Source organism: Diceros bicornis, chromosome 14 (genome assembly GCF_020826845.1).
Source record: "Diceros bicornis minor isolate mBicDic1 chromosome 14, mDicBic1.mat.cur, whole genome shotgun sequence".
In the NCBI taxonomy this organism is placed as follows: Eukaryota; Metazoa; Chordata; class Mammalia; order Perissodactyla; family Rhinocerotidae; genus Diceros; species Diceros bicornis.
This window is the reverse complement of record NC_080753.1, coordinates 20,048,579-20,062,518: the sequence shown is the minus strand read 5'-3', so window position 1 is coordinate 20,062,518 and position 13,940 is coordinate 20,048,579. Positions and strand designations below refer to the sequence as shown.

Here is a 13,940-nt window from a genome sequence, read left to right as displayed (position 1 = left end):
AAATAAATCATTTCTATGGTAGAGATCTGCTTGTTGTGTGCCAAACCTGCTTCCTCTTTCCCTGGGAACATGGCTAAATGACACTTGGGTTCTGAACTATGGAAAGTCGGTGGAAGTGATTTGGCCACTTCCTGGCAGGGACCATGCCAACCTTTGGAGTGATCCTCCAAGTTCAGTCTTCTCCCTGTGCTGGCTGAATGCAGAGTCCAGCAGGGGAGCTGGCAGCCCTGGGGGTGGGGGCAGGACACAGAGTGGAAGGAGCCCAATTAGGGAAGACCATGCACCAGACACTGCACTGAGCTGTTATGTGACCAGGTTGATGGACTGTTGTTTCAGCAGTGGGCCTATACTGACCAACACAATGCCTTACATTTAAACAGTGAAACCTCTAGTTTACAAAAGAGGCTGCTGTTTCTTATCTTATTTCATCCTTATAATAATCCTGCCAGACAGATCAGATCTCTGTTATACTCATGAAGTACCCAAATGAGAAGAGGTCGCGTAACTTTCCCCACGTGGCACACCTCTCCTAAAGTCCTGTGGTCAAGCCCTGCCCAGAACCCTTTATCCCCAAGGAAAAGCCTGAGGCGTTTGTGATAAAGGACCACAGACATAAGGCTCCTTTGATTTCTAAGGCAAATTACAAATACTGAGAATCCTGGATTTTATGATATGACTATAAAATGTTGCAGAACCAAAAGTGAAACTGAATGAAAGGTGGGAGGGAGGGCCCCTACTCTGCCCCCTGCTATGTTTTCTGGGCCTCTCTCACTGTCAGCATTAGGAAGCAGAGGCCTGTGTTGAGGGCAGAGGAGCCTTGGGCTGAATCGAGAAACCTATATCTGTTGTCATGCCAACCTCCCACCAACTGGGCTGTGGTTTTCACTTCCTCTTCCTTCTAGGTAATGAGTTCCCAGTTGCACATCCTCCCCTCCTTCACCTTTTGTGTTACTCTCCAGTCTGACACTTGTTCCTTTCCCACTTACCATAGAATACTGATAAACAGAAGTGGAAAATATCATCTTATGGTCCTTGGAGGTTGATATAGAGTGTAGGGTAACCAGCACCAAACTTCTATGCACCACAGCTCATGGGTGACCCAAGACGCACTGAAGACCTCCCACTTCAAAATCCCTCTCCTCAGATGCAACAGGGCTAGGCACACCATCTTTAGATAACTAAGCACTTTCTCCTCATTTAAAATATAATTGCCCCACGCAAGCAGGTGGTAGCACAGGCAATTCTCTACGTTATAAATAAAAGTCCAAGATTGCCCAGCCTGCCGTCAGAAGTGCTCATGATCCGACCCTGACTTATGTTTCTGTCCACCTCCCAACATTCCGTCACTCTCTCTTTGCCACAGCCAGGCAGAACTCTTAGTTCTTCCAGGATGCATCCTGATATTTCTCGCCTCTATGGGAGCCGTTGTTCACGCAGTTCCCTTCATCTAGGACTTTACGCTTGTTGCCTCTTGCTTCTCAGATTGTTTCTTCATCACCTTTGCTAACTCAGCTTGTGCCTCATTCCCCTCTCTTCAATGGGCATTTCCTAAAGCCCAGTCCTTATTTCTTTGCTCCTTATCCCTGGTTCCTCCTGCAGGAAACTTATTCCCTCAATGTATTCTTCTCTAAGCAGAAGACCCACATCCGTAGTGCTGACCTGCCTCTCATTCTTAGGTCTGAGCTTCCAGTGCTTGAATGGACAGCTGCACTTCATTGGCCTGCCATCACCTCAAACAAACAGTTCTAAACCCAGATCATTCTCATTAATAACAACTCCTTTCCTCACAGCTCTGTTTCTATTATAGATTCACAGGGTTTCAGGGTTAAAAGGAACCTTAAAGCTCAAACTCAATTACTTTATCTGCACTCAGTCCGTTTACAACATCTTACACATTAACGGTCAAGCCCATCACTGGTATCATCATTCCAAATACGGAAACCAGTCTCTCCAGAGATGAATTTACCACAAAACTACTGATTCTTAAGCTTTGGTGTCCCCCATATATTTGCACAGTTTTCTTCCAAGGCCTGTGACCAATTTTGTATTCATATCAATCTTCCATAGCATAGTTTTCCTGTCAGCCCTGGTTTGGGCTCATCATCACCTCCAGACAGGGACACTGGAGAATCCTCCTCATGGGCCTCTGCCTCAGGCTCTCCTTATTCTAACGTAGTCACCTGCTCACCATGAACACAGCCATGAGAACAATGGCAGCAGCTCACATTTCTCTCTCTTCTCTTCCTTAAATCCATATAGCATGTATCCCAAAATGTTAGCTTACGAATTTATCTGATAAGGGGGTCAGACTAGGTGGCTTCTAAGAGGTTTTTCCAAATGAGAAATTCTATGATTTTGTGATTATTGATCCCATTTTACAGAAGAGGAAACTTTGCTTTAAACAAAGTCGCACAACCAATGTGTATCAGAGCCAGCCCTGGAATCCGGGTCTTCTTACTTTGAGTTCATTAATCTTCCCACCACATCATGCAATGCAGCACATGGACCTTCCTAAGTAAACAGGGACCAAATGAAGCTCCTACCCTGTGTAGAAACTTCTTGTAACTCCGCGTCACTTACAAGGGAGCAAAACCCACTTAACTGCCATTCAAAACCCCTTCTCACTGTTGTTGTTTTTTCTATCTTATTTCTACCTGTGCCCCCTCCATATGCCATTCTCTTAAGCCAACCTTGTATACCCACAGGGCCCTGAACGTCCTCACCTTCATACTGTTGCTGGACCTGACATGGTTGCCCACTCCTAGCCACTCTATGAATCATAATCAGTCTTCAAAGCACAACTTAGGTCCCACTTCCTCTCATACTATACCTGGAGACCTCATCCAGGCCATACTGGTCCCTTCATCTGCACCTCTCATTTTATCTCCTATCACTCATGTGGCATGGACGCTTGTTTGCATTTTTCCTCCTCAGCTGCAAGCTCATGGACTACTGGGACCCCATCTTCTTTGATCTCCCCCCTTGCAGCTTACACAGAGCCTGGCACAGAGTAGGTGGCCCCTACACATGCTTGTTAACTGGTTAGTTGATTGATTGATTGTTTTCAATCCCTTAACTCCCTAAATTCTTTAGGGAGAGTGCCCAGCTTTTAAAATTACTTGTCACTCTTATATCATTAAAAAAAAATTACAAAGGAAGAGAAGCAAGTTATAAAGGAAAGGTCAAAAGCATTCCTTTCCTCCCTTTTCTGGCTTATTTGTGGTCAATTTGGGATGATTCATGCTAATAAGCATATTTGCCTCAGCTCCTCCATCCTATGAAATGCATGCTTCAAGTGGGGACTCGACTTCCTCCTGCCCTTTGGATGCCCCACTAGGTAGTTCAGCCCTATTTACCAGGGTCTAGGCCAATGGTTCTCAGTCTTTGATGAATCTCAGAATCACCAAGGGGTAGTTTTCTAAGGATACAGATGCCTACACCTGGCCCCACCTCCTGAATCTGAATCTCTGGGGCCAGGGCCTGAGCAAGCCCATGTGAATAAGCTTTGCTGTGACTTTTATATGCCCCAAAGGCTGAGTGCCATTAGCCTAGCCATTGTTCACCATGAGTTCTACAGTCAATCTAATTCAAAGAAACTTCCCACACTAGCAAAGCTAGAGAGTTCTAGAGGTTAACAACTCCATTTCTTTTTACTGGAAAGATTCATTTCAGTTCTGACAGCAGACTATCTATCTTATTTATCCTTAAAGAATTTCACATCTCAGAACCAAGATACTCTTGAATAAATATATGAGTTTCCAAAGTAGATTCTCACTCAGGGAGCTGGCAGAGAAAATTCCCCTGTAGTTGGGGCCGACCCCTCAGAACACAAGCAGGGTCAGATCTAAGATGCCCTGGGTGAGGAGAACATTTTCACTGACTCACATCTTCAGGAAACTCATGCTTAACCACTTTGTTTCTTTACTATTTCTAGTCCCCCAGCTTTGATGACAAAGACAACTGAGGATGTCTCCTGGGTAATAGTTTTAAAAGATACCAGATATTGAGAGTCTATCGTGTTTTTGTATAGTCCAGATAGCTAATACCTGTAAAGTTGTGTGTATATTTTCTATGAGAGCAACTATGGCTACACAGAGCTGGAGGGTTGCTGAGGAGGGAGTGGGAAAGTCTGCAAAGACGGCCCTGGGCTCCTCGTGGAACTAAAGGACTTAGACTCCAGAGCCTTCTTTCTCATCCTAGGGTCAAAGTTATAGGCACCTTTTAGGTGAGCCTGGGAGGCCCTGCCCAGAACCCAGCGACAGGAAAAGGAATGAAGCCCCTGAAATAACATCTCCATGGAGCCGAAAGGGGACAGGCCAGTGCAGCACCCCCAGTGGTTTGATGCATCCTGGCCAGGCCCCAGGGCTATGTGGGAGCCCCCTCGGATGAAGGAGCAACCGTTAGGAGGAATCAACTTCCCCTGAGCTGGAAGAACCCCACGATTGGTCAGGGATCTGCACTCACCCCGTGGTCAAACCAACCACATTACTTCAGACAATAGCCTCTGGGGGCCTTCAGCTCCCAGAGCAGCAGCCCCAGCAGAGGCAATCAGTTCCAGTGATGGTTGCACTGTGCTCCAGCTCCCAGTGGTCTGTGTCCCGACTCCAGCAACAAAGCAGAAGGAGACAGGACTGAGTCTCTGACTTCTTGGACACACCAAGGGAGGGAAGCTCAAGGGCTTGGCTTCTTACTAGTTGGGCTTTACTGGGCCTGCAAAAGAGGCTTTACTTATACCCTCGATTCACACACAGCTCATTCGATGCTCACATCAACTCCCTGGAATATGTACTGCCATTATCGGCATTGCACTGGTAAGAAAACTGTGGTCCAGAGAGGCCAAGCAGCTGTCCTGGCTCACACAGCTGGTAACCACAGCCTCATACCCAAAGCCACACTCTTCCACTGCACCTCCTGCCACCACTAACGTGGGCCCACCACACAGAAACTCAAAAGAAACCAGGAATGGAGAGCTTTTGACCCGACTGTCTAACACAATGGACTCTGCCCCGGGTGGATAGAGCCAGCAACACCTGGAGAAACAACACGAGTCAGCAGGGAGGCAGGAGCTGACACTGCTGACAGTGAACTCCAGCATCTGCAGACCCCCAAGGCCTTGCTCCCACCCCCTGCCATAGCACCTGAGATGTGCATCAGTCAACTTTTGACACTAGCACTCCCGTGGATGTGTTACCAGGCAAAGACACACTCACTGACATAACAGGGCAGATGAATTTGTGGATTGGATTATTGACCACAAATCAAAACCTGGAAGTAGTGGGAAAGAAAAATAGTTGCTTGATGTGATAAAGGGAAGGTCAAAACCTAATGAGCTCATGCTTAGATGAGTGAGCTGTCCAAGGTGACCAGGCAGCCCGTGGGCATCTGGGGTCTGAGTGGTAACGCCACAATATTTGATCCTGCCTGTTCTGGAAGACAGATGACCACATCATGGGTCACCATGACTTGACTTGGCCCTGCACCGCCGTCAGAGCCTTCTGGATCACTCAGTAAATGAAACAACTAGTCATTTCCATCTGACGATCAGCAGGACTCTGTTCTATTTCCCCCACACTGAAATGATGAGTATTTGACTGGACCGACCCTATGCACTGATTGTTCTGGAGTCCTGTGGATAGGGCTTTATAGTCTGTCAGCATCTGTTAACTGAACACTGATTGGGTGCAAGTTCTCTATCAACAACACTCCTGATCATGATGCCCTGAGGCCATTAGACGTTCTGGACATTAATCCTCACCAGCAAGGCCACATGGTCCAGCTGTGGCAGAAGCTGCCTGCCATCGGATCCGCATCTGATTATGACTCAGCGGCTCTCCACCAGAGCCGCATGCTGGAGTCACCTGGGGGTGGGGGTTAAAGTACTAATTCTGGGTCCCTCTCACAGAGACTTTGATGTAATTGGCCTGGGGAGCAGCCTGGCATCAGGAGTTTTTAAATCTCCCCAAACGATTTGAATATGTAGCCAAGGTTGGAAACCACTGGTTTCTGTTGAAACTGCCACCTATTGCCCCAAGAGACATTTGTTGCAAATCGGTCCATCATAATCACTTCATTTGGTGGCTTTCTACCTCTGGGGCCTGAGGGTGGGACTGAGGTGAAGGAGTCAGTACAGACGGGAGGGATGTCTTGATTTAAGGACTCAGCACATCCTGTGTTTGTCTTTCCAAATCACTTTCCATTTTGCTTTTACTTCCTTACTCTTCCTTCTTTCAATAAACAGCACTCACTGCCACCATCAATTCTCGAACCCGTGGTCCTCCCTTGATACTCAAAGTCCAAGCTGCATATGGTCTCATTTATTCTCAAAATAGCCCTGTGAATGAGGAAGGAGCCAGGCTTTTGTTCCTCAAGGCAAAGCAGAGACCTGCAGATCAAGAAAGGTTCTATCTGCTGTGGAATTCATCCCTTTATTTGGCTTTAATGTGTTTATAGCAATTTTCAATTTACAAAGCACTTGCACCTATTTGCTCCTGAGGAACCGTCACAGCAAGTCAGTGGTGATAGTATTTTCATAACCAGGGCGGCCACGTATCCTGATTTGCCCTGAACAATCCCTGGTTGTACCCGCTGTCCCAGCCTAACTATTGTTGGCACCCCCTTTCACTCTCAAGCCAAATGTCTTGGTTTTGACAATAAATTATATGCTCACCTAATTAATAATGACCCTCTTGTTTTAAGAGGGGGCTATTGAGGCTCATAGAAGTTAAGTAATTTGTTCAGAGTCACTCAGCTAATTATAGGCAGAGACAAGACTTGAACTCATGTCCTGTGTCTCCAAACCTCTTCCCATTCGCAGATATTATGGAACATTATACTCAGAGCAGATCTACTCAAATCTTTCTATTATAGGTGAAGAAACTAAAAACGTGGGGGAAATTATCTCTTAAAAGTCACTATTCGGATGTTCCCTGGAAGGGAGAGACTTGGAGTGCAGAGCAGGGGTGAGCAGGCTCCCAGACAGCATTCTATGACCACTTCAGAGTGGATTAGTGAATTATCGATAATTGACATCCCAAACGGCACTTGAGAGCCTAACTTGGCAAAAGAAGGTGCAAGGCCTGACATATGGGTATTTGGAAAAGAAAGAGTAAGTAATTTGGAATCTAAACTGCTAGATTTGAGGACTGGATCTGAAAGTTATTTACTGCCTACTTCTGGGCATTTCACACACCCTTTCTGAGCACATATGTTGTTCAACCAGGAAATGAGACTAGTCATCATTCTTACTGCCCTAGGGTGTTACAAGGAGAGCAAACTAAAGCTCACCCAGTGCTCTGACAGCATCACGTCTCCCCAGGTCCCTGTGAGTCACGTTTATTTGTTATCTTCGTGTTTCACCCAAGTGCTCATGAACAAGGATGCTGGATCGAAGGAGATAAGGTATTTGAATGTGCTCATAAAGGCTAAAATGCTGCCATTTATTATAATTATTATCAGCAGCAGCAGCAGTAACAGATAGTGATTATCAATTGGTGTGGGACAGAATCATAGGTCCTTGAAACTCCCTTGGATGACTGAGGTTTTGAATGACACGCCCAGTAGCTGGGCTGGCTTGGGGAAGGGAGTGTTGAGGATGACCACATCGCACCTCTTACTGGGTGGAGCCCTGTCTGCCTGGGAGGCTCCCTAGAAGCCAACCGATCCAGCCCTGCGGAAAGCGCCTCAGGGACCTGACACCTTCAACAGGAAGGCCTTTTTCCTTATGGCAATCATACAGCTAAGAGTCACTTCAAACTTTGGAAACGCCTGATTCTGTCAATCAGGACATGGCTTCCCTAAAATGAAACCATTCAAAGCCCGGGCAGCGCTTTATTTCACAATTATTTTCAGCCTTTACTTGTCCCTGTAAATGATAATTACTAACCAGATGCTGAAAAAGGGGGGAAAAATCAAAAGAGCTGTCCTATCTGATTTTTTGTTCCTCCATCAACCTGGGTTTTGCGCTCACTGTGAAGGTCTGCCTGGCTCTCATAGATTGCTTTCCTTTAGGGAGAAAGCAAACGACAACACAGGCATTTTAGAATTCTTTGGGGGCACTGAGGCTGTGCAGTGAGCTTTTTATATAAATGGAGAAGACTTCCAAAGCTGCCAACATGAAATTCCAAAGGTGCAGGTAGAATCGCTCTCCACCCCTACTAGTGGGGCAGAGAGCTCCTCTGGCTCTAAAGAGTCAATTTGTGTTTCAAATATCTTTCAGGAACCTGACACTGTGAAACTACTTGCTCCCAGGGAGTCTGAGAAAGTCCTAGAATAGCTTTCTTCAAGGAGAGCAGCAAGACGTTGCTTTGTTAAAGCTCTCCCTATTCACTCCCTGGATGGCAGGCGTGGACGCTGAGATTCAGGGCACCCCTGCCCGCCCGCGGTCCAACACTGCCCAGCCTCAGAGAGGACGTGACCTCTTTCATTACCTGTGTCTGCCAGAGGACCCAGAAATCCTGCCCAGAGGGGTCCCAGAAACCAGGTAAAGACAAGAGAAGCCACATTTGAGGGGAGAGAAACAGGCTGAGGAAATCAAGTGTCACGAAATGACAGGTGTAATTTCCACTGATAATTTTGAAAAATAAACCTGGGAATGTAAAACCTAGCAGAGGAAATTTAACAAACCTTTGTGGTAGGCTGGGCCAACTAGGACAGACCACCTGCCAAGTGTAAAATAAGTCACAACTTATTTTTTAGGTGTCAAAAGGTACCAAAGACCAAAACATTGTTACCAAGGTTTATGTAGATCTTATACTTTTTTTTGAAAATCTATTTGTTTAAATAACTTGTAGATAAGGATCATTTGGCCAAAATAACATCTTCCTGGTTCCAAATAATAAATGTGCCTTTTAAATTCAGCCAGGAGGCCCCTGGACCGGCACCACGAACTCTTCCCCTCTCAGTTACCAGCATATTTCTAGGGACACTTTGCATTCCAAGGCTTTTCCCACTTTGTGAAAGGTTTTGGCGCTCAGGTGGCCTGCCGACTCCCCTCCCCCAAGTCCTGGCCTCTCTTTCTGCACCGCCCTGGGGACAAATTTCCTGCCGCCTCAGGTTTCCCCGCTTCTGCGGTGTCGGCACCCAGGACCGATCAAATGTTTCTTTCTTATTACACCAGCGAACCGGGAAAGGCCGCCTGGCCTCCATCCTTCCTCCCACGGGTTGCAAACGAAGTGCAGCAGCTTTGACGTTAGACTGTTTCTGCCCGGGGAACAAGGCGACTTAATTGTTCCACTGTGCCCCTTCAGCCCAGTGCGCCCCAGGGTGATCGGGAACTATCCGCTATTGGCAAACCCGTAGCATTTCCTGACACTACCCTGCAGAATCACGATTATGACAATAATTATGTCGGCGAACGGAGTGTTTTCTGCTTTGCAGGTCACAAAGCAAGACAACATCTTTATTTCCTTTTGCTTTCTTTTAGTAGCTCTGAGTAAAAGAGAGAAAGGAGAATTTAAGAAATGATAATTTTGGTTTGCCGAAGATAATTATATCAGTAAAGTTTCCTGTTCTCTCCCCTCCCTCTCCCCCACCACCCTGAATTTTAGAAGAAAGGTTCACGGGTCCAGCCAGGTTCCTGCCACCTCCCTACACCTGGAGATGCCCTTTAGGACAAGCCAAAATCGCGCTGGGTCGGGCTCTGGACCCGCAGCGGTGACAGCCTGTCCTGCGGCGGGTGTGACAAACTGCCGGCCAACTCTCCAAGAAGACAGCCAACTGCCAGATTGCACCTGACTGCATTCGGCCCGGGAGCCCCGCAGCGAGGCTCTCTGGCTTGCAGAAAGGCCACCCAGGGGACCGCGATGGCTGGGCTGCCCTCCCTGGGGAGGTCCAGCATCCCGGCGCGGTCCGCGCGCGCCACGTGAGCCAGGTGAGCTGGGCTGCAGGCGCAGCAGGTGCTGCGGGCGCCGGACGCCGACCTACCTTCACGAAGAGTTCGATCTCGGGGTCCCTGTCGTCCCCGTTAGCCGTCGCCGCGTCCGTCATGCCGTCGGCGCCCGGGGCCAGCGTCCCGGGCCGGGGAGGCGCCACCTCTGCGGCGCCCGGGCCAGTGCTCTGCGCTCCTGCTCCTGCCCGGCGGGGCCCCTCTTCAGAGCGGCGTTTAATTTTTTTCTTCTAATCTATTTCTTAAGCCCGGGACGGCGATGTCTGAGAGATCAGTGTCCCGAGTGATCACATGAGGGGACAGGTGGCAAGGGGGGAAGGTGCGCTCAGGGATGGCAGCAGGTCCTGGGAGCAACAAGTGCCGGGCTGGCTGCAGGGAAGTGTCACAGGATCCGCGCCTGTCGGCGATCCGGCGGTCTCAGGCCAGCGCGCCCAAAATAGCCGGCGGCCGCGGGGCGGGGTCAGCCGGGCGGGGGCGGGAGGGGCATCCCGCGAGCGCAGCCTCCGCCCCGGCCCGGCCCCCGCCCCGCCACCCTCCAGGGCGGCGCCGCACCGCCGGCGAGGCCCAGAGGATGACCTGGGGAAGGTAAAGAGGCCAGGGAGAGGGAGGCGGGGGCAAGAGGAAGAGAAGGGATGCTTGAGTCTTATGCTTCGCTAATGAAGCGTTAGGTCCTGCAAGTTGCTCCACCACCGGCATTACACACTTGGAAAGCCCTCCTCCCCCCCCCCCCGCCTTAGCAATGCTCAGAGCGGGGAGGGGCTGTGGGGAGCGGGGTAGGGAAGGAAGGGACCCCGAAAACAGGTCGTCTGCCATCCTCGTGCTGGGCAAATAGAGTAGGGCAGGGCGGGGTTGGGGGAGAGGGGAGAGTCCTGTAAGTACAGGGTGTGAGCCAACCGGGCCAGGTGCAGCCGGAGGCAAGGATCCTTGACTTTTAACCTTCTGGGCTCGTTTTTTCTTCCCCTTTCTTTCGTTTTCTTTTCTTTTGCTTTCTGTTCTCGTCTACTCTTATTTCACCTCTGTTCTTCTCTGTTCGTTTTTAGTGAAGTATGATACACAAGCGGAAAAAATGCGCATGTCGTAAGTGTACCGTTCAATGAATGCTCACAATCTGAACCCACCCGTGAAAAAGCAGCACCAGATGAAGAAATAAAATGTTGGCTACACCCCCAGAAACTCTTCCTGGTCTCTCCTCTGTACCTGTCCTCCACCTTCATCCCTCTCCCCACCAGCGTAGCCATTATCCTGACTTGTAACAGTACGGGTTTGTTTTGCGTGGAATCTTACAGTAAACACAGTATATACACCTTGATGTCTGGCTTCTTTTGCTCACCGTTAGGTCTGTGAGATTCACCCATGCTGCTGTGTGTAGTTGTAAATGATCCATTTTCATTGCCACAATTTATTTATCCATTCTTCTGTTGATGGACATTTGCATAGTTTCCTGTTAATGATTTCCATGGATACTGCTGCTGTGAACAGTCTGTCTATCAAACATCCTTTGGTGAATACATGGACACTTTTCTGTTGGGTATATATTTAGGAGTGGAATTGCTAGGTTATAGAGTATGAGAATGTTTTTCTTGAGTAAACACTGCCAGATGATTTTCCAAAGTGGTTGTACCAATTTACACTCCCAGCCTTCGTTTCTTTTAAAAATAGGTACTAAGTCTTTTCTACCTGGAATCTGGTCAACTTCTGTTTGTTTTCTTTGCATTCTCTTTAGCTAATCTTGTTTGTGCTCTGTCTGTCCTTACTTACAAATATATATTTGTTTCACAGCTTTACAAGAAAAAAAATTGATCACTTAATCATATAAATAAGAATTTATTTATGTACCGGGCAAAAATGCTAAGGACTTTACATATCTTATCTTGTTTAATCTTTATAAAAGGGTTATTATTCTGATTTTACAAATGGGTAAACTGAGGCATAGAGTATCTGAGTAACTTGCCCCTGGTCATCCAGCTAGGACATGGTGGTCCAGCTAGGACATGGTGGAGTCCCAGACAGACCCAGTAGTGCTCTAAACTACTTAACTAACTGCCTCTCTCAAACTTAGTGCACACTGGGTAAGTCACTTTGGGGGAAACAAAGACACCGCCCTGGTTTTAATGGAGATTAAAATCCATTTCAGTATAATAGTCAGATGAAAGGAAAACTAAGGCTGCCACATGAATTGGGCAGATGGAGTGGCTATATAAGTTACCGTGTAGAGAGATTATTTGCCACAGTTGGAGTGGGTAGAGGAAAAGGCCTCACAGAGTGGAAGGCACTTCAGTTGAACCTTCCTGAATGGTCAGGCATCTGATAGGCAGAAAGGATGGCAAGGTATCCTGATCGCTCTTTATGGCAGGCTGTTTCCCTATAAACTCCAAGTGCAAATAACTCCTTCTTACTGAAGAAAGCAGTCCCAAGCCCAGCTTGCAGTCCTCATGGTACACTATAGCATAATCAAGGTGAGGTTTATTTGCTCTCTCCTCCTCCTTGGTTTCGGACTTACATCACCAAAACCTTTAGAGAGACAGTCACCTTCACAGCTGTACATTTCGAGCCAATGACTGCATACTCTGGGAAGGACAGTGTTACAGATGGAGACTGGTACCTTCACTGCGTCCTGCACAGACTCATCACTTTCCTGCTCTGGAGTGTGGACAATATTTGCAATAGCAATGCGGCAGAGGTAAATACAATTATATGCATAAAATGCCCTTGAGGTTTTTTTTTTTTTTTATGAAAGATGCTTTACACGTGTGATCATTTTCTTGGCTGTGATCTAAGCAATGTATGGTATGACCTCTACTTCCCTTAATCTCAAACCTAGAAGAGTTAGCTTTTATCTCATCCTCTCCAAATATCCACTGCTTTTTGGAAAATGGAACAATTCTCTTTTAATTCCTAGATAATGCTTCCCATTTGGACCTCCCTGAAAATAATGATAGTTTTACTGTTGTAAACCTTCATCTTGCAAAAAAAAGTCTGCTTTGGTCATAAAATATTTCTGTGCATATTTCTAGTTTTTAATTCCACATTCTGCTTTAGTTTAAGATAAAAAGACTTTGTTTTGTACCCTTTTGTGTCAAAGCATAATTAGTTAGAGTCAATTTTAGCTTTGTCCAGAAAAAAACAATTTCCTGATCATAGTCTGTTTCTAATAATAATCATAGTTTCACAAACTTGGTACAAGTTTTGGATAAATCTTTACCACGAAAGCACTTCAAAAACATATTTAGTATTTACTGTGGCAGCACAGATACTAAAATTGGAACAATACAGTGAAGATTAGCATGGCCCAAGTGAAAGGATGACATGCAAATCTGTGTAACATCCATATTTTTGTGTGATTGTTGAAGGCAAAAATTATAACATTCTGATGGAGTTTTCAATATATTCAGATTCAAGGATATGAGAGCTGCAACATAAAAGGTGAAGGTAAAGAGATTTATATAGTTTTTATAGATGTATACAGTAAGGTTTTTACACTTCACTTGCCATGGTAAACTATGAACTCTAAGCAGATTGAGGAAAGTTAGGTATATGTATATTGTAACCACTCATATAGCAACAACTATAAAAGTTATACAAAGAGATATAGTGAAAAAGCCAATAGATAAATTAAAATCTAATGGCAAGAAATATGCAAATAATCTAAAAGTCAGGACAGAGGGGGAAAAGAGAGCAAACATAAAACTAATAATAAAAAGGTATACTAAATCCAACCATATCAATACTTACACTAAATATAAATGGTCTAAACAAACCAATTAAAAGATGGAGATTGTTGGATTGGATAAAAAAAAAACTAAGACCCAACTATATGCTGTTACAGAAACATAAATGCTTCAAACGTAAATGATATAGTTAAATTAAAAGTAAAAAGATAGGAAAAGAAATACCATGCAAACGCTAATCAAAAGAAAGTTAGTGGCTATATTAATATCAAACAAAGTAGACTTGAGAACAAGGAAATTATCAGAGATAAAGAGAGATATTTGCTCATAATAAAACAGTCAACTCCTAAAGAAGATATAACAACGCTAAGTGTGTATGTACCTAATAA

General features: G+C 46.1%; 1 protein-coding gene and 1 non-coding gene across 3 annotated transcripts in view; one reads left to right on the top strand and one right to left on the bottom strand.

Annotated features, from left to right (window-relative positions):
• Window positions 1–13,940, bottom strand: part of CLIC5 (chloride intracellular channel 5) — a 159,337-nt gene that overhangs the window by 93,604 nt on the left and 51,793 nt on the right. The window contains exon 1 of one of the 2 annotated variants that reach the window (XM_058554224.1): window positions 9,922–10,253. The exons of the other annotated variant lie outside the window; for it this stretch is intronic. Within the exon in view, the coding sequence (XP_058410207.1) occupies window positions 9,922–9,984 (63 nt within the window). The 5' untranslated portion in view covers window positions 9,985–10,253. Of the gene's footprint in view, window positions 1–9,921; window positions 10,254–13,940 lie in introns of those variants that run through there. 2 annotated transcript variants of the gene reach the window in all.
• On the top strand, window positions 13,113–13,218 carry LOC131414278 (U6 spliceosomal RNA). Its single transcript, XR_009222169.1, has one exon. It is a non-coding gene; the product is annotated as a U6 spliceosomal RNA (small nuclear RNA).